Source organism: Trichoderma aggressivum, assembly GCF_033847375.1.
Source record: "Trichoderma aggressivum f. europaeum strain CBS 100526 chromosome Unknown scaffold_003, whole genome shotgun sequence".
NCBI lineage: Eukaryota > Fungi > Ascomycota > Sordariomycetes > Hypocreales > Hypocreaceae > Trichoderma > Trichoderma aggressivum.
Window position 1 is genome coordinate 1029406 of NW_026946369.1, and position 19524 is coordinate 1048929.

At 50.8% G+C, this 19524-nt stretch overlaps 3 protein-coding genes across 3 annotated transcripts; all 3 read left to right on the plus strand.

Moving 5' to 3' along the window:
* Nucleotides 1-2838: 2838 nt before the first annotated feature.
* Nucleotides 2839-3408, plus strand: Triagg1_1436 (uncharacterized protein; the record flags this gene model as incomplete). Its single annotated transcript, XM_062895506.1, has 1 exon — nt 2839-3408. One exon carries the CDS (start codon nt 2839-2841, stop codon nt 3406-3408), a length of 570 nt encoding a protein of 189 aa, XP_062759775.1.
* Nucleotides 3409-3624: 216 nt separating this feature from the next.
* Nucleotides 3625-10685, plus strand: Triagg1_1437 (uncharacterized protein; the record flags this gene model as incomplete). The annotated part of the gene is made up of 4 exons (XM_062895507.1): nt 3625-3813; nt 3874-4139; nt 4214-9084; nt 9148-10685. 4 exons carry the CDS (start codon nt 3625-3627, stop codon nt 10683-10685), a joined length of 6864 nt encoding a protein of 2287 aa, XP_062759776.1.
* A 1768-nt stretch (nt 10686-12453) lies between these two features.
* Triagg1_1438 (uncharacterized protein) lies at nt 12454-19298 on the plus strand (the record flags this gene model as incomplete). Its single annotated transcript, XM_062895508.1, has 6 exons — nt 12454-13507; nt 14003-14474; nt 14534-17615; nt 17709-17952; nt 18022-18348; nt 18730-19298. 6 exons carry the CDS (start codon nt 12454-12456, stop codon nt 19296-19298), a joined length of 5748 nt encoding a protein of 1915 aa, XP_062759777.1.
* Nucleotides 19299-19524: the final 226 nt, after the last annotated feature.

The following is a 19524-nucleotide window of genomic DNA, read 5'->3' on the forward strand; positions in this document are numbered from 1 at the left end:
GAATAAGACGGAGTATAGTAGACACGAAATGCTCACACCCCCCCGGATCTCGTTTAGGCAACGCCTCGAGGTTACTTTTCTCCGACCAACGCAGAAACAATGAAGTTGGCATACGGACTAGGAAAGACAAGGAGGGTTTTATTAGGTATAGTATGGATTATGCACGAGTGATACGGAGTCGAGATGCTAGAACGGATGGAAAAACAACGATGGAGAGAAGAATGCTGGAAAGGAAAGGAAATGGAAGGGAGAAAAAAAAAAAGCGGGAGCAACGGAGGCCGCGAGTCCGGAGGGAGGAGATGGGGCATTCCGGTGAATTGTGTGGGATGTGATTGGCTGGGATGGGGGCATTGGGGAGGGGGTGGAGTTGTGAATTGTTGGGGGTGTGTGATGTTTTTTTCTCTTGGGATTTTTTTTTGTTTGTTTTCGGGTGTTTTTATTTTTGTTTCTTGTTTGTTCGGCGGTTCATGGTTTTGTGTGTACGGGGATTTTATATGATGAGGTGGGAGGCCTGATTGTGCGTTGGGTTGATATAAAGGCTCTGCTTGTTGTTAACAGAACATGGATTATTATCTGGATATTTATCACCTTCATGGAGAATTTGTTTAAATACGGAATGAATAACAAAAAAGGTACACAGTCGTCGGCGGTTGAGGTGAGACGGTTTGGCGCAGCCGTTCCCCCGAGAGGTACGGAGCATTTCTAGTACAAGAGAGAAAAAAAAAATTGGAAGAGATGGAGATCCATCCATCTGGGCTAAGGCAGGTAAAGTGGTTGGGTGGACACTCAACAATTGAAGGGGGCCCAGAAAAAAAAAGAATGATGGGGAGAAGCTTGGGGTGTGGGAGATGGTGGTACATAGCTCTACTATGGCGGATGGGTGGTTCGTGTAAGTATAGTTTTGTTGCTTGTTTTTTTTTGTTGGCTTCTTGAGATCTTGGAAGATGGAGATGGGTGCTTGTACTGTGCTGTGCTGGATGGTATCTTGTTTGTTGCGATGGATCAAGTATGGGAGTAGTTACACTAGATGGATTGATGGGGATGCGGGATGAAGATGGGATGGGAGTGTGCTGCGTACATAGGTACGCGTAAATATCGAATCGGAACTGACTCTATCCGGCATGATGCTTTGTGATTTCTGCTACTACTACTGTACGGGATACGATAGTGTATCTTGATGATGCATTGCCGCAAGCATCCGTGATAATGCTTTACCCACGCCCTTATTCGCCGATGGCCGTTTTGGGGGCACGAGTGCGTCCTTGGTTTAGCAGCGGGAGGCCAAGACCGAATCTCGGGTTTCGGGCGGTGGGGCTGCAGATTCGAAATGGATGCTTAATCTGGCCTTCTCTCTTCTCTCTTATTCTCTGTCTCTCTCTGGTGATGCTTGTTCGGCTACTGTATGTCTTGGGTTTTGGGGGGGGCTGGGCTTATCGTCGTCATGGAGCGAGTTCCTTGCCCTTGCTTGCTTGTTCCGTGCCGTTGATAATCTTGCGGTCCGCGGGGGCCGAGGGAGAGATGAGAGATGAGAGAGCTTAACTTTCCATGTTTTTGCTGCGGTGTAAGCAAGCAAAGGTGAAATGAGCTCGGTGGGCGCGGGGTCCGTTGCTTGCGATGAGCGACGCTTTTTGGTGGTAGAGAGGGATGCTAGTAAGGATGTGATGCTTGGGGGAGGTATGGTAAGTTTTGTTTCTTAGTCGGTTGCTGCATTCAAATGAATCCGACACAAACCTCGCTAGGTTACATGGAGATGGGCGGGATGTAAGCTGTAAAGTGACGGTCGAATACGGCTGCATTTGATAACACGGCATGTACATTATGTACGATGATGATGATGATGACCGACTGGTTTGCAGTAGAACAGACGGAGTAATAATCACAGCCAGCAAGCCTTGACCATGACAAAATTCCATCCCGTTCCTTCGCACTCCTCCAGATCCCAGATCCGACCCTAGATGCCTCCATCCTTGCCACCCTCGGCGCGTTACGCAGCGCCGTCATCCTCCCAATGCACTGTAAGCCAGGCAAGCCAGGGTTGCAAACGCCGGTCATCATGGGAACCGAGAGCTGTGCTGTAAGTCTGCGCTTCCGTCCGTCAGCCTGCTGCCCCCGTCACGTCTGTCCGGTTCGGGCAATGCTCACGGGCTTTCTCTTTAATAGCTCGTGTCCACGTCCGGCGCTGGGGACTCCGTCGTCCGTTCCGTAGACTGACTAGCTGCTGCAGCTGAGAAATGAACGAAAGAAGATTCGATTCGGTGGGTTCAATGAGATCGGTCGGTGCCTTGTCCGGACTTGTGTACTGTGCAAATAACCGTACCTAGATCTCTACCTCTACTTGATCCATTCTGTTGATACCTGCACCGTACATGCGTGGTGTTGCTTGCTTGCTTGCTTGCTGATAACGCACATTGCGTATACGGAGCGAAAACGAGCACTGTGCTGGTTAGACTTGATCGATCGATTGCCGGCAGATGGAACGGGGTCTTGGATCGCCAGTGGTTGCATAGGCTGGAGGTGTTTGATATCCATCACCCCCAACCCTTTTCTGTACTGTGCGAGTTTGAGTTGATGGTGCATCCATTCCGTGCTCTCTCTCTCTCTTCCCCACCCTCAGCAACGACAAGACCCGAGTCTTTTTCTTTGGGTTGATCCTTTTTGTGTAATCACAGTAGTTGATGTATTCTTTGTCCCATCTTCATCCCCTTTCCCCTTTCTCATCTGTGAATCTCCTCTCCATATACAGTCGTACAACAACAAATCAGGCCCCAAACAAGAACAAGACGAAACCGAACGGTGCCCAAGCCCAAAATCTTTTGGTACCCACCCTCACTAAACTCAATGGCAAAAGACATCCATGGATCGATTCACCCACTGACCCCAACAGATCTAGGGCCGCTTCTCTTCTTCCTCCCCCCCTGTTGCAAGCCCAAGCCACCTGGAGCCAAGTCGCCAGCCGCCCAGAAGCTGCTCCGTAATTGCAACCAAAGTCGCCCCGAAAAGCTTCTCGCACACCCCCGGCCGCAGGGGGTCCGGATCCCCCCTCCAAAGCCCTCCCTTGCCCCTCGTCGATCGTCTCTAGACACTAGCACTGTTCCATTGCTTTACGAGAGTGCCTCCGGCTTCTTCTTTTTTATCTCGGGCCTCCCGCACGAACCCAATGCCGCTGGGTCTCTTGTTACTCCTTCCTTGATCCTCCTTTCTCGAGAGCGGGTTGCAAAATCGTTGTCTTGCGGCTCATCTTTTGCTCTTCCTCTTCTCTCTGCCCTGATTCAGCCTCATTCCCTGGCGGGCCAACAAGCTGGGAAACGCATTCACATTCACATTCACATTCACATTCTACATTCCAACCCTCTGTCCACCTTGATCACATCAGCATCTGCATCGGCCGTCCATGTACCCGCGGTCTGATTGTTTTGTTCTTAATTCCAATCTCGCCTTGTTAATACGGTTCATGTCGACTTGATCTTTTTTTTTTTCTGTGGGCAGAATCCCCGTCAGATTAACCGACCGCCTCAGGATCTGACGCTCCCCTCCCCCTCACTCTAAATCCTCTACTCCAAAAAAGCCACAACCTTCTTCTCCTTCTTCTCTCCACCACAAACCACATCGAGCCTGACAGCAGCCATGGCGGAATCAAATGGCGCCCCGAACGGCAACGGCAGGACGGTGCCCGTCACCAACGGCAGCGTCACCTACGCCGAGAAGCACAAGATCGCGGACCACTTCATTGGAGGCAACCGGCTGGCGAATGCGCCCGCCAGCAAGGTCAAGGACTTTGTCGCCGAGCATGACGGCCACACTGTCATTACAAACGTGAGTTGAGCCTCTTCCAGTCTCTGGTTCTCACGCGCTGACTCTGCAAAATCTACGCAGGTTCTGATTGCCAACAACGGCATCGCCGCCGTCAAGGAGATTCGATCAGTCCGGAAATGGGCCTACGAGACGTTTGGCGACGAGAGGGCCATCCACTTCACCGTCATGGCCACGCCCGAGGATTTGCAGGCAAACGCCGACTACATTCGAATGGCTGACCACTACGTCGAGGTCCCTGGAGGCACAAACAACCACAACTACGCCAACGTCGAGCTGATTGTCGACATTGCCGAGCGCATGGACGTCCATGCCGTCTGGGCTGGCTGGTGAGTTGCCCATTTTGCCTTCTCTCGCCATTGGCAAAAACTCAATTGACTGACTTGACCCGTCTCTTTTCTAGGGGCCACGCCTCCGAAAACCCAAAACTCCCAGAGTCCCTCGCCGCATCACCCAAAAAGATCGTCTTCATTGGTCCTCCCGGATCCGCCATGCGATCGCTCGGTGACAAGATCTCCTCCACAATCGTCGCCCAGCACGCCAAGGTGCCCTGCATTCCCTGGTCTGGAACTGGCGTCGACAAGGTCGAGCTCGACGACAAGGGCATTGTCACAGTCGCCGACGACGTCTACTCCAAGGGCTGCGTCACCTCATGGCAGGAGGGTCTGGTCAAGGCCAAGGAGATTGGCTTCCCCGTCATGGTCAAGGCCTCCGAGGGTGGCGGCGGCAAGGGTATCCGAAAGGTCACCAACGAGGAGGAGTTTGAGGCTCTCTACAAGGCTGCTGCCAGCGAGATTCCCGGCTCGCCCATCTTCATCATGAAGCTGGCTGGAAACGCCAGGCATCTCGAGGTCCAGCTGCTTGCGGATCAGTACGGCAACAACATTTCCCTGTTTGGCCGTGATTGTTCCGTCCAGCGTCGTCACCAGAAGATTATCGAGGAGGCTCCCGTCACCATCGCCAAGGCCGACACCTTCAAGGCCATGGAGGAGGCCGCGGTCCGACTGGGTCAGCTCGTCGGCTACGTCTCTGCCGGCACCGTCGAGTACCTCTACTCACACGCCGACGACAAGTTCTACTTCCTCGAGCTCAACCCCCGTCTCCAGGTCGAGCATCCCACCACCGAAATGGTCAGCGGTGTCAACCTGCCCGCCGCACAGCTCCAGATCGCCATGGGCATCCCCCTGCACAGAATCCGCGACATCAGACTGCTGTACGGCGTCGACCCCCGGACTTCCAGCAACATCGACTTCGACTTCAAGCTCGAGGGCACTTCTGGATCCCAGCGACGACCCCAGCCCAAGGGCCACTGCACGGCCTGCCGTATCACCTCTGAGGACCCCGGCGAGGGCTTCAAGCCTTCCAACGGTGTCATGCACGAGCTCAACTTCCGAAGTAGCTCAAACGCCTGGGGTTACTTCTCCGTCGGTACCCAGGGTGGAATTCACAGCTTCTCCGACAGTCAGTTCGGTCACATTTTCGCCTACGGTGAGAACCGACAGGCCTCGCGGAAGCACATGGTCATTGCCCTCAAGGAGCTGAGCATTCGTGGTGACTTCAGGACCACCGTCGAGTATCTCATCAAGCTGCTCGAGACCGAGGCCTTTGAGGAAAACACAATCTCCACCGGTTGGCTGGACGAGCTCATCTCCAAGCGTCTTACCGCTGAGCGACCCGACACTATGCTGGCTGTCGTGTGCGGTGCCATCACCAAAGCCCACATTACGAGCGAGGCTCTGCTGGCCGAGTACCGCGCTGGTCTGGAGAAGGGTCAGGTGCCTTCCAAGGAGATTCTCAAGACCGTCTTCACCATCGACTTCATCTACGAGGGCTTCCGATACAAGTTCACCGCCACCCGCGCCAGTCTCGACACCTACCACCTCTTCATCAACGGCTCCAAGTGCTCCGTCGGCGTTCGCGCCCTCAGCGACGGCGGTCTGCTCATCCTCCTCGACGGCCACAGCCACAACGTCTACTGGAAGGAGGAGGTTGGCGCTACTCGTCTCTCCGTCGACAGCAAGACCTGTCTGCTCGAGCAGGAGAACGACCCTACCCAGCTGCGAACCCCCAGCCCCGGTAAGCTCGTCAAGTATTCCGTCGAGAACGGTGCCCACATCAAGGCCGGCCAGACCTTTGCCGAGGTCGAGGTCATGAAGATGTACATGCCTCTCGTTGCCCAGGAGGACGGCATTGTGCAGCTCATCAAGCAGCCCGGAGCCACTCTTGAGGCCGGAGACATTCTCGGTATCCTCGCTCTGGACGACCCCAGCCGCGTCAAGCAGGCCCAGGCCTTTGTTGGCCAGCTTCCTGCCTATGGCGACCCAGTTGTCGTCGGTACCAAGCCCGCTCAGCGCTTCGTCCTCTACCACAACGTGCTGACCAACATCCTCAACGGTTTCGACAACTCTGTCATCATGGCCGATACCCTCAAGAAGCTCATCGAGGTGCTGCGCGATCCCGAGCTGCCTTTCAGCGAATGGAATGCCCAGTTTGCTGCCCTGCATGCCCGCATGCCCCAGAAGCTCGACAGCCAGTTCACCCAGATTGTCGACCGTGCCAGAGGCCGCTCTGGAGAGTTCCCTGCCAAGGCCCTCAGCAAGGCTTTCGGCAAGTTCCTCGAGGACAATGTTGAGGAAGGCGATGCTGGCCTGCTCAGGGCTACTCTCGCCCCTCTCACCCAGGTGCTTGATGATTACGCCGAGGGCCAAAAGGTTCGGGAACTCGGCGTCATCAACCAGCTCCTCGAGACCTACTGGGAGGTTGAGAAGCTGTTCCAGAGCCGCGCCCAGGAAGATGCCGTCATCCTGAAGCTCCGAGATCAGAACAAGGAGAGCCTGGCCAAGGTTGTGCAGACTGTTCTCTCGCACAGCCGCATGAGCTCCAAGAACTCTCTCATCATTGCCATTCTTGACGAGTACCGCCCCAACAAGCCCAACGTTGGAAACATCAGCAAGCATCTGCGCGAGTCCCTTCGCAAGCTGACTGAGCTGTCCTCCCGAGCCACCTCCAAGGTCTCGCTCAAGGCCCGTGAGATTATGATCCAGTGCTCCCTGCCTTCTCTTGAGGAGCGTACCTCTCAGATGGAGCACATCCTGCGATCATCCGTTGTCGAGTCTCGCTATGGTGAGAGCGGTTGGGACCACCGTGAGCCCAGCTTCGATGTGATCAAGGAGGTCGTCGACTCCAAGTACACCGTCTTTGACGTCTTGACTTCCTTCTTTGCTCACGACGACCCTTGGGTGTCATTGGCATCTCTCGAAGTCTACGTTCGCCGTGCTTACCGTGCGTATATCCTTCAGCAGATTGAGTACCACAATGACGAGGCCGAGAACCCTCTCTTCGTCTCTTGGGACTTCCAACTGCGAAAGCTTGGACAAACCGAGTTTGGCGTCCCTGTTCAGTCTGCCGCCCCCTCCATGCCTGGCACTCCCAGCGAAGTTGAGCCCAAGTTCAACCGCATCAACTCCATCAGCGACATGTCCTATCTCACCAGCAAGTGGGACAGTGGTCCGTCTCGCAAGGGTGTCATTGTCCCTGTCAAGTACATTGACGACGCCGAGGAGCTTCTGCAGAAGGCTTTGGAGACGCTGACCTTTTACAACCAGCAGAAGCGACAGAGCAGCACATCTAGCCTTCTTGCTGACCTGAGCGGAAAGCGAAAGCCCTTTGCTGCTCTCAAGAAGGAGTTCCAGAGCCGCAACAACGGTGATGAGCTGTCTGCTGTCATCAACGTGGCTGTTCGTGACGCCGAGAGCAAGGATGACGCCGAGACCCTCGCTCGCATCTTGCCCATCGTCCAGGGCCTCAAGAGTGAGCTCTTGGTCCGCGGTGTCCGCCGTCTCACCTTCATCTGCGGCCGCAGCGACTGCTCTTACCCCGGCTACTACACCTTCCGAGGCCCCGACTACGAGGAAGACGACAGCATCCGTCACAGCGAGCCCGCCCTGTCCTTCCAGCTTGAGCTTGCCCGTCTCGCCAACTTCCGCATCAAGCCCATGTTCACCGAGAACAAGAACATTCACGTGTACGAGGCTGTTGGAAAGACTGTCGACTCTGATAAGCGCTACTTCACCCGTGCCGTGATTCGACCTGGCCGTCTCCGTGACGAGATCCCCACTGCCGAGTACCTCATCTCAGAGGCCGACCGTGTCATCAACGACATTTTCGATGCCCTTGAGATTATTGGCAACAACAACTCTGATCTCAACCACATCTTCATGAACTTCACTCCCGTCTTCCCGCTTGACCCCGCCACCGTCGAACAGTCCCTCCAGGGCTTCTTGGATCGTTTCGGCGCTCGTGCCTGGAGACTGCGTGTCGCCCAGGTCGAGATTCGCATTGTTTGCACCGACCCCAAGTCCGGTATCCCTTACCCTCTTCGCGTCACCATCACCAACACATCTGGTTACGTCGTCGACGTCGACCTGTACGCTGAGCGCAAGTCTGACAAGGGCGACTGGGTCTTCCACAGCATTGGCGGAACCAAGGACAAGGGCCCCATGCACTTGCTCTCCGTCTCCACGCCTTATGCTACCAAGAACTGGCTCCAGCCTAAGCGATACAAGGCTCACTTGATGGGTACCCAGTACGTGTACGACTTCCCCGAGTTGTTCCGCCAGGCCATCCAGAACAGCTGGGTCAAGGCTGTTAAGAATCAGCCTGCTCTGGCCTCTCAGCGGCCCAAGGTCGGTGACTGTATTACATTCACCGAGCTCGTGGTTGATGACAAGGACAACCTCGACGAGGTCAACCGCGAACCTGGCACCAACACGTGCGGCATGGTTGGATGGATCATCAAGGCTAGAACTCCCGAGTATCCCACCGGCCGTCGTTTCATCGTTGTCGCCAACGACATCACCTACAAGATTGGTTCGTTCGGCCCCAAGGAAGATGACTTCTTCCACAAGTGCACACAGCTGGCTCGCAAGCTCGGAATTCCTCGCATCTACCTGTCTGCCAACTCCGGTGCTCGCCTGGGTCTCGCCGACGAGCTGATGCCTCACTTCAGGGTCGCATGGAACGATGCCACCAAGGCCGAGGGAGGATTCCGCTACCTGTACTTGGACGAGAAGATTAAGCAGCTCTACAAGGACGAGGTCATCACTGAGGAAGTGGTCGAGAATGGTGAGAAGCGACACAAGATTGTCACCATCATTGGACGGGAGGATGGTCTTGGTGTTGAGTGCTTGAGGGGATCCGGTCTTATTGCCGGTGCCACCAGCCAGGCTTACAACGACATCTTTACCATTACTCTGGTCACCTGCCGTTCAGTCGGTAAGTATTTTTGCAATCTGTCTCTATCCTTGGACGTATTTGACTAATAAATCTTTTTTCCAGGTATCGGTGCTTACCTTGTCCGTCTTGGCCAGCGTGCTGTCCAGATTGAGGGCCAGCCCATCATCCTTACTGGTGCTCCCGCTCTGAACAACCTGCTTGGTCGTGAAGTTTACTCATCTAACCTCCAGCTCGGTGGCACTCAGATCATGTACCGCAACGGTGTCTCACACATGACTGCCAACGATGACTTTGAGGGTGTCTCCAAGATTGTCGAGTGGATGGCGTTCGTGCCTGAGAAGCGTGGCGGCCCTGTTCCCGTCATCCCAAGCATTGACAGCTGGGACCGCGACATTTCTTACCACCCTCCCCAGAAGCAGCCTTATGATGTTCGATGGATGATTGGCGGCAAGCAGGAGGACGACGGTTCTTTCCAGAGCGGTCTGTTCGACAAGGACTCCTTTGTTGAGGCCCTTGGCGGCTGGGCCCGAACCGTCGTGGTCGGTCGCGCTCGTCTTGGTGGTATTCCCATGGGTGTTATCGCCGTCGAGACTCGCAGCGTTGAGAACATTACGCCTGCTGATCCCGCCAACCCCGACTCTATCGAGCAGATCACCAACGAAGCTGGTGGTGTCTGGTACCCCAACTCCGCTTTCAAGACTGCCCAAGCTATCAACGACTTCAACAACGGTGAACAGCTTCCTCTCATGATCCTGGCCAACTGGCGTGGGTTCTCCGGTGGTCAGCGAGACATGTACAACGAGGTGCTCAAGTACGGTTCATTTATTGTTGACGCCCTGGTCAAGTACGAGCAGCCCATCTTTGTGTACATTCCTCCCTTTGGTGAGCTCCGTGGCGGTTCATGGGTCGTTGTTGACCCTACTATCAACCCTACTGCTATGGAGATGTACGCTGATAACGAGGCTCGCGGTGGTGTCCTTGAGCCCGATGGTATGATTGGTATCAAGTACCGCAAGGACAAGCAGCTGGAGACCATGGCTCGTCTGGACCCTACCTACGCCGAGCTCAGGAAGAAGCTGGAGGACAAGGCTCTCCCCGCCGACGAGGCCGAGAATATTAAGCAGCAGATCACCATTCGTGAGAAGCAGCTGCTGCCCATCTACGCGCAGATTGCCGTCCAGTTCGCCGATCTGCACGATCGTGCTGGCCGCATGAAGGCCAAGGGTGTCGTCCGTGACTCTCTGGACTGGAGCAATGCCCGCCGATACTTCTACTGGCGTCTGCGCAGACGTCTCAACGAGGAGTACATCCTCAAGCGCATGAACACCAGCTTCCTGCCCACTCCTCAGCTCAACACCGCCAAGGCCAACGAGGCTCGCTCAAAGGGCCTGGGCCTGCTCGAGAGCTGGTCTGGCATTGTCGGCTGGGACCGCAAGGACCAGGAGGTTGCCGAGTGGTACGAGAAGGAGACCCAGTCCATTGGCCAGAAGGTCGAGGCCCTCAAGGCCGACAAGCTGGCTGCTGAGCTGTCCGAGGTGGTTCGCAGCAATGAGAAGGCTGGCTGGAAGGGTGTTCGCGAGGTTCTGCGGGTTATGCCCGTGGAGGAGCGGGAGGCTATCCTCAAGTACTTGAAGGAGTAAAATGTATAATGATAATTAAAAAACATTAATTAGGATGGGTAGAGTTGGGCATCGTGTTTTAAGAGCGGGTGTATGGGTAACGGTTGATGTTTTACGATAGATACAATTTATGAGTTTTCAAATTCAACAAGCTATGTCTCTTGTGTGAAGTTCTGGCGATGATCGTGTGTTAGTTGTTCTCTGATATATAAATGGAGTGATTCATGTAAATCAAGAAAGTGGAATACGGGGATCATATGAATAGGTTGTTGGAATCTCCTCACATGCCCACATCAACTACCTGGATCAACTGCGTAATTCTTCAGTCATTATATATATATTCCATAATTCTTTGTCTAATGAATGTTAAGGCGAGTGTATATGCTCAAATAACTTTTTCTTATATTTAAGTAGAGCCAATTACTCGGTGAGTTGATGGCGTATAATAAGGGACGAGCTGCGAATTGCCAAACTACCTTAAGTATATAAATTAAGATATGTCCTATATGTACCCGATCGATATATATGCATTCCTTTAATAAACTAAACGTTTAATAGAAATAATACCTCGATTTAAATTTCACAGCAAGGATCTCTTTTGCGGCACCGACCGGTTTCCCTAGTGTTTGTTGGTATGCTATTTGACAGATACCCATTGATGATTGCATCATTATAGACGGCAGGGAAGCAACAAGCAGCTTTGTTAGTGGTCATCGTAGCTTCGCACTTTAATATTCTCTATCACTTCCGAGTATAATAGCTCTCATTTGGAACGCGGATGCGGCGCAGACATGCAGAGTTTGTTTAACAGCATGTTTCATTCTATCCATCAATATCGCATACACTGATTCCAAGATTGACAGACGGAATCTTCGCGTTGGTATCTTAAATGGAAGAACCTTTCTCATCTAGCTGCGTCGGTCATGATGGCAATGTGGCAATACTCTGTCCTGTTGATTTTTATTGATATGTTTTTATTTTATTTTAGCGATCTTGCAGCAACTCTGGCACCTTGTCGCCTTTGGCGGAGGAGTTCTCAAGGCTCACAACTTTCACCTCCTTCGCCCGCGCCCGCAGAGATGTCTCTACTTTTGGAGAGAAGAAGAAGGGGAAGAAGGGGAAGAAGGGGAAGAAGAAGAGGAGGTTTAGTACTTGACGATATATATACGCTTCAAAGTACTGTTTGTTAGAGTAAATATATGTAAGCTATAAGTAATTGAATACGGGTGTTGGTGGGCTGGTTTCATGCAGGCTCTGTCGCGAAAGTTTTCGTAAGAGGGTAAAATAATTTGTATGAACACTTGAGAACCTGCTAATTAGCTGGTTGAGAGGGAGAACACAATCTCGTGTTGACTTTGTGAATATACTTCCTCTGGCCCAACTCGCTTTAGAGAGTATGTATGTCCACTCATACAGAACCTTACACAGAATTTAGTCAGTACACGCGAGTAAGTTCCAATGATCGATGCATATTTGTACCCAATAGGATGCTGTGAACACCACAAATGCTTCATATCCAATTGGTTGGCAGTGAGCCAATTATACCTGCAGTACAAAGTGACGCCTTATCGTTGCGCCGACTGCGGCTCTTTCGTTGATGCCAAGTGATGGCCCGTTTCAGCCTCATTGATACCCTACGCCTTTCCCTTCTCCTCATCAAACAGTGCATTTCTTACCTGTTTAGCAAATCGCAACCAAAACCTTTCGTTTCTTTTCTCAACTGAGAAGGAATTTCCTTCTCCTATCACGCACATATCAATAGCCTGGTAGCGTCCGCTGCGTCTTGAACATGGCCCCCGAGAAGAGGTCTCATGACGACTATAGTGTCGGATGGATCTGCGCCTTACCAAAGGAGCAGACAGCCGCGACAGCAATGTTAGATGAGAGACATCCAGATCTCCCAAAGAATATGAATGATACAAACACCTACACGCTCGGCTCAATCGGCTCCCATAATGTTGTCATAGCTTGTTTGCCCAAGGGACAATATGGCACCAATTCTGCGGCTCATGTTGCAACACTTATGATCGGGTCGTTTCCTTCCGTAAAAATCGGGCTTATGGTCGGTATTGGGGGCGGTGTACCCATGAAAGTGAGGCTTGGAGATGTTGTTGTGAGCACTCCGGGTGGCCAACATGCTGGAGTAATCCAGTGGGATCTCGGTAAAGCCACAGAAGGCGGAACATTTGAGAGGACTGGGGCGTTGAGCAATCCGCCGGGCTCTCTTCTAACCGCCTTGGCCAAGTTAGAGACGGAACATGAGCTGACCGGCTCAAAGATCCCTAGCTTCTTAGACGAACTCAAGGCGAAGTATCCAAGATTGGCGAAGAAATACTTGAAGTCTGATTCTCTTCAAGACGTTCTTTTTAAAGCAGACTACCCTCATGTTAATGAGCCTTTTATGAATACTGAGGGTCCCACTGGGGGAATTGCCGAACCATCCCAGGCGGAAGACGTGGAAGAATCGGGAGGAGAAGGGTATGAAGAGCCGTGCCTCTTTTGCGACAGAAACAATATCCTGCCGAGGAGACGTCGATCAATGAAAGTGCATTATGGGCTGATCGCATCAGGGAATAAGGTCATCAAAGACGCATTATATCGGGATAAACTGAATGATGCCCTTGGAGGAAACGTTCTCTGCTTTGAGATGGAAGCGGCTGGCCTGATGAACAATTTCCCATGTTTGGTCATTCGGGGCATCTGTGACTATTGTGACTCACATAAAAACAAACACTGGCAAGAACATGCGGCCGCCGTGGCAGCGGCATTTGCTAAGGAGCTTCTCGGTTGTATTCAACCCAGCGCCGTTAAGGGCGAGCAGTTTATGAGAGACATCATGTGGGGTATGATCAGTGAGAGTTTGTAATTCCATTTTCAATTGATTGTCCCTATTTACATCTTTGGATCTAACCATTGTTCCATGAGCAGTTAGAAAAGAAACACGGCCCGTTTTGGACGTTTTGAGTACCCTTCGTGATGGTATGATTGAAATTGCATTATTAATTTCAGGGCAACGTGGACGCTGACAGTAATCTCTGAAGATAATGAGGCCAAGAAACAAATGGAAATTCTCAATTGGCTTAGCCCTCTCGATTTTCCTCTGCTGCAGCATGATTATCTTAGAAGATGCGAACCCAATACCGGTCAAGAGTTCCTTAGATCAGCTGAGGTCCAAAATTGGCTTTCAACAAGCAACCAAACATTATTTTGTCAAGGCGTTCCGGGGGCGGGAAAAACATTTCAAATGGCCATTTTAATTAATTATCTTATGGAAGAGTACCGAGATAATGACGCAGTTGGCATCGCTTATTTATATTACAATTTTAAACGGCAACAAGATCAGACACCAGAGAAGATGACCGCTACTCTTGTCAAACAACTCGCCCAAAATCTCAGACCCTTCCCCGAAGCGGTGCATCAGCTTCATTGTCGACACAATTCCATGAAAAGCCGTCCTTTTCTCGGAGAACTTTCCAACACTCTTACCTCTCTTATTCAGTCCTTTTCAAGAGTTTTTATTCTCATTGATGCCCTCGATGAAGGCGATGATTACGACCGAAAGAAATTTTTGGACGAAGTGTTCACTATACAGGCCAAGACTGGGCTCAACCTATTTGCAACATCTAGGGCCGCCATTAATCACATTGCAGCTGGGTTTGAAGGAAGCATATTTAGGGATATTTCTCCCACACGTCACGATATCTTTCAGTTCCTCAACGCTCGAATGTCGGAGCTACCATCATTCGTAGCCAATGACAAAGCGCTCCAAGAGGAGATTAAAGAGTCTATTGTATCAGCTATTGAGGGAATGTGAGTACTGTACGTTGGCAGGACATACAGAAGTGTCAGATATTAATAGCTATATATAGGTTCCTCCTTGCTCAACTCTACATTTACTCTCTGGCGGGTAAGAGGGGGCCAGCATCAATCAGAGTAGCACTCCAAGATATACACACGGCTTCCTCTTCGGACGATAGGTCCAGAGTTTTGGACGTGGCATACGACAAATCTATGGAACGAATACAGCAGCTTAAAGGAGATTTGCCTCGCGACGCATTACTCATCATCTCTTGGATTGTCAAGGCTAAAAGGCAATTGAAGTTGATAGAGATACAAGAGGCCCTGGCTGTTGAACTGGGTGCTTTTAAACGAAATCCGGACAATATACCGACAGCCGAACATATTTCTCTCGCTTGCGCTTCGTTAGTAATAGTCAAGGGAGACAGCGTTGAGCTAGTTCACTACACTGCGCAAGAATATTTTGAACGTCCAGACAATAGATGGATGGAGCGAGCCCACGACCGCATAACGGATATCTGTATGACTTATCTTTCATTCTCAGGGTTTAGGCATGATCTCGGCGTCTCGTGGGAGAGCCTGATCAGACGATGCGAAGAGTACCCTTTATACAACTACGCAACAGCTTACTGGGCGGATCATGCCAAAGAAGCTTTGGTTATGGGCCTGGGAGTCTCTAGGGTTATTGATTTTCTTGCAAACGGTCAGACACAAAACTCATGGTATCAAGATTTACTGTACAGCCATTCCTCTCAGCTTTTCTCTTTGGACGCCATGCCATCGCGGTCGACACCGCTGCATGTTGCAGCTTTCTTTGGCCTACACCATGTAGTTGCTACGTTGCTTGCACAAGGGCTTTCCCCAAACATCCATGACTCGCTACTCCGGAAGCCAATATGGTGGGCGACATGGAACGGACATACACAAGTCGTGGAGGTTCTTCTGAGCGATACTACCGACTTGGAAATAAATGACACAGAGCATGGTCAGACGATCTTACATGTAGCTGTTTTACAGGGCTACGAGGCAATCGTTGCATTGCTCCTTGATCAACACAATCTGGAGTCCAAAGATTCCATGGGCCGGACGTCGCTGATGTTGGCAGCCCAATACGGACGCCAAGCTGTCGCAGAATTTCTTTTTTCCAAAGGAGCCGATATTGAAGCCAAAGACGCCAATGGCCAAGCACCGTTATCTCTAGCTGCCAAGTTTGGGCACGAGAACATTGTTAAGTGGCTTGTTGAGAAAGGTGCTTGTCTAGAAACGAAGGACAACAACAACAGGACACCGCTCAGTTTAATCGCCGAGACACTGCATCCGAAAATATCCTCATACATGACTGCAAAATATAACGACACGACTACTACATACCCCGGGCCTTCCATTATTCTTGACTGGGTCAAGCCTGAAATCATTGCAGAGTATCTCATCGAAAAAGGAGCAAATATAGAGACGGAGGACAGCAACGATGAAACTCCTTTGATGCTGGCCATTAAGAGCGCACAAACTAGCCTGACTGCATGCCTCATCGACAACGGCGCTAATCTAGAAGCAAAAGATGAAAATGGCGATACTCTCTTGACATGGGCAATTAAAAATGAAAAAAGCGACCTGATTGCACACCTCATTGAGAAAGGAGCCGATCTGGAAGCAAGAGATGAGAATGGCGACACTGTCTTGACCTGGACAATTAAACAACAAAAAAGTGACCTGGGTACATATCTCATTGAGAAAGGCGCTCGTCTAGATGCAAAAGATGAAAATGGCGATACTCTCTTGACCTGGGCAATTAAAAAACGAAAAACGGACCTGGTCACACAACTCATTGAGAAAGGAGCCGATCTGGAAGCAACAGATCGCAGTGGTCAAACACCTTTGATTCTGGCCACCAAAAGCGAACAGAAGAGCTTGATGATATGCCTTATTAGCAAAGGAGCTAATATAGAAGCAATGGATCTCAAATTTCAGAGCCCATTATCCATAGCTATCAAATCATGGCGCAGGGACATCATCGAACTCTTGATTGATGAAGACGTCAACATAAATAGGGTGATGTCGAATGATCATACACCATTGATGCTGGCAATTGAGAATGGTGACATCGATACCGCTAAGTTGCTTATTGAAAATGGTGCTTTCTTGGATGGGACTTCATGGGCATCCGTTAAGGGTGGCAAATGGAAGAAAAGCCCGTCCAGTCACGATATTGCAAATGGATATAACACCTTGTTAATTTGCGCCTTGTTAATTTGCGCTACTGCAAAGGGAAGCAAATCCCCGTTAACTTGCGCTATCGCAAAGGGAAGAAATGACATCGTGGAAATGCTCATCGGTAAAGGAGCTGATTTGGAGGCTTGCAACTTTAAAACCTGTGAGACCGCATTGATTTTCGCCGCGCAAGAAGGTCGTACAAGTATTACGCGGTTACTCTTGGAGAAAGGCGCCAATATGGAAGCCAGAGATATCCTAGGTGCAACACCTTTGAGCTGGGCCGCCAGTTTCGGACATGAAGATGCTATTGAGCTGCTTCTCGCCAACAATGCCAATATAGAAGCCGCAACTATCTTCGGCCATACACCATTGGGCAGTGCTGCGCTACTTGGACAAACCGATGCTGTTCGGTTACTCCTTGACAATGATGCGAATTTAGAAGCCACGGACATACTTGGACGTACTCCATTGGTCTGTGCAATTGTTCAAAACCGTGTTCCAACCATACGCACAATTCTATCTTCTAGAAAAGCAAAAGTACACTGGCGAGACAAGCAGGGATGTACATTGATGCACTATGCAGTCAAAGAAAAGAACATACATTCGGTCAAACTTTTACTTGGAGTGGATAAGGTGGAAGCTGATGAAAAGGACAACGATGGTCGCACACCGTTTTCATATGCGGCCGAATTAGAAGATCGATCTGACATTTGGAGGGCAATGCTCGCCTCCGGAAAAGTCGACGTTAACACAAGGGACAATCGCGGTCGTACTCCACTTCTACTTGCAATGGAGCACAAGGAGAAACGACTCATGGAAGAATTGCTTAACCTTGACTCAATTGATCCCGACGCAAAAGATGATGAGGGACGTACACCGCTACGATATGCCATCGAATTTCATAATAGATCTGCGATACGAGTTTTAATGAGTTCTCGCCGAGTGAGTATAAACGCAAAAGATGCAGAGGGGCTCACACCATTGCTATATGCAGTCAAATTTTGCAAACCCATAACTGTGATGATACTGTCCCAGCATGAAAGAGTTGATTTCAACGCCAAAGATGACGACGGACGCACGCCATTGCAATCTGCAATGAGATGGAAGATACCAGCCATTACGGAAGCACTACTTCTCACTGGAAAAGTAGATACAAACGCAGAAGATGAAGAGGGATTCACGCCGCTACTATATGCAATAGAAACAGGAGATGTACCTCTTCTAAAACTATTGCTCAATTCTGAACAGGTCAACACGAACGCGAAAGATGAATATGGGCGTACGCCACTGTTTCATGCAGCAAAACGGAGAAGTGAAACTGTTATACGACTAATTCTTAATCACAAAGAGGTCGATGCAAATGCAGCAGATGAACGGGGACAAACACCACTTTTTGATGCGATACAAGAAGGACAGATACCGATTATTCAGGCGCTGCTTGATTCTGGAAAGGTTGATGCTCATATAAAAGACATGCAAGGCCGCACACCGCTGTCCTATGCGATGGAGATTGGGGATAAATTCATTGTGAAGGCATTGCTCGATTTGGACACAGCGGACATCGATATAAGGGACGGTAAAGGAAGGACACCTCTGTCCTATGCCGCCTCATACGATGTGGCCAGGATGTTGATCAAGGCACGCAAAGTTGATGTCAACTCGAAAGATAAACAGGGTAAGACGCCAATATGGCATGCTGCTCAGGCTGGGAATCAAGAATTGGTTGATTTACTGCGGAGGCGAGGTGCCAAGGACGGTTCTGAAGAGAGGAGAACTAATCGTGGTTCGACTCGAAATAGGAGATAACATCAGTGGCCGGTTAAAGTTGAGAAGCGCAATAGTTTTGTCTTACACGGCAAAAGGAATTGGTGTTAGAGGTAGAAGCATTCATCATGGGAATATGATTGAACGATTCGCAGTACCAACGTAAATACACGCTAGATTAGATGCAGTCGTGTATGAGAATGGAGACAGGTCTTCGGATAGGTCGCCAAAATCTGATATATGGTACCTGATTGCAAGTTTTTAAAACCATAACCTCTTCTTACATCGCCAGTTGGCGTATTATCGTTTCTATTTGACTTCATTGTGTTTGTTCACTCCTCCTCCGGCGGCACCCTCGTCCGTATCTGCACCCCATGCCACTCCTTGACAAGATCCCCCAAAGCAGCATTCACCATCCTCTGCTGCTTCAACATATTCAACCCCTTAAACACCGGCGAAGTGATGTCAATCGCATACATGCTTCCGCAACCACCCGATATGTCCTGCACAAGCAGCGACGTGGGGTTCAGCTTCTCAGCCAAGACGGCCGCGATCGAGGATTCGGCGGGTGACATGTCCGCCTCCTGCTCTTCCAGCTGCTCATTCGAAGAAGGCGAAGAGTATCTCTGGAGAGGAGTCGAGGAGAAATGGCGGGATGTCGTCGAGGAGAGGGAGCGAGTGCGCCGTCTGTTGGTGTTGGTGATGGTGGGTTTGAATGTGTTTGCGACGGAAGCAATTGCCGTGCGTGAAGGGCGCGAAGCTGTCGCGAGGAGGCGCAGACGCAGCGCTGAGCGGCAGGAGGAGCAAATCATGATTGTTATTTGGCAGTTCGAGGTTTGTCCGTCTGTTGGAAGAGCTTGAATTGCAGAGGTTGTTGAGTAGAGAAAGATGAAAGGTCCAATGCTGGTGGGAGAATTATTCAGCGGGAATGGATGGAATGGAGCTTTGCCGGAAGCTGGAGCGCTTGCGATGGGCCGAGCCGGGGCTTTGCCGATGGCCGGCTATTTGCCTGCGCCGCATCCAAGTTGCCGAATTGAGCAAGTTGACCGGATGAGGAGCATCTGAAATAAGGTCACTTATAAGCTTA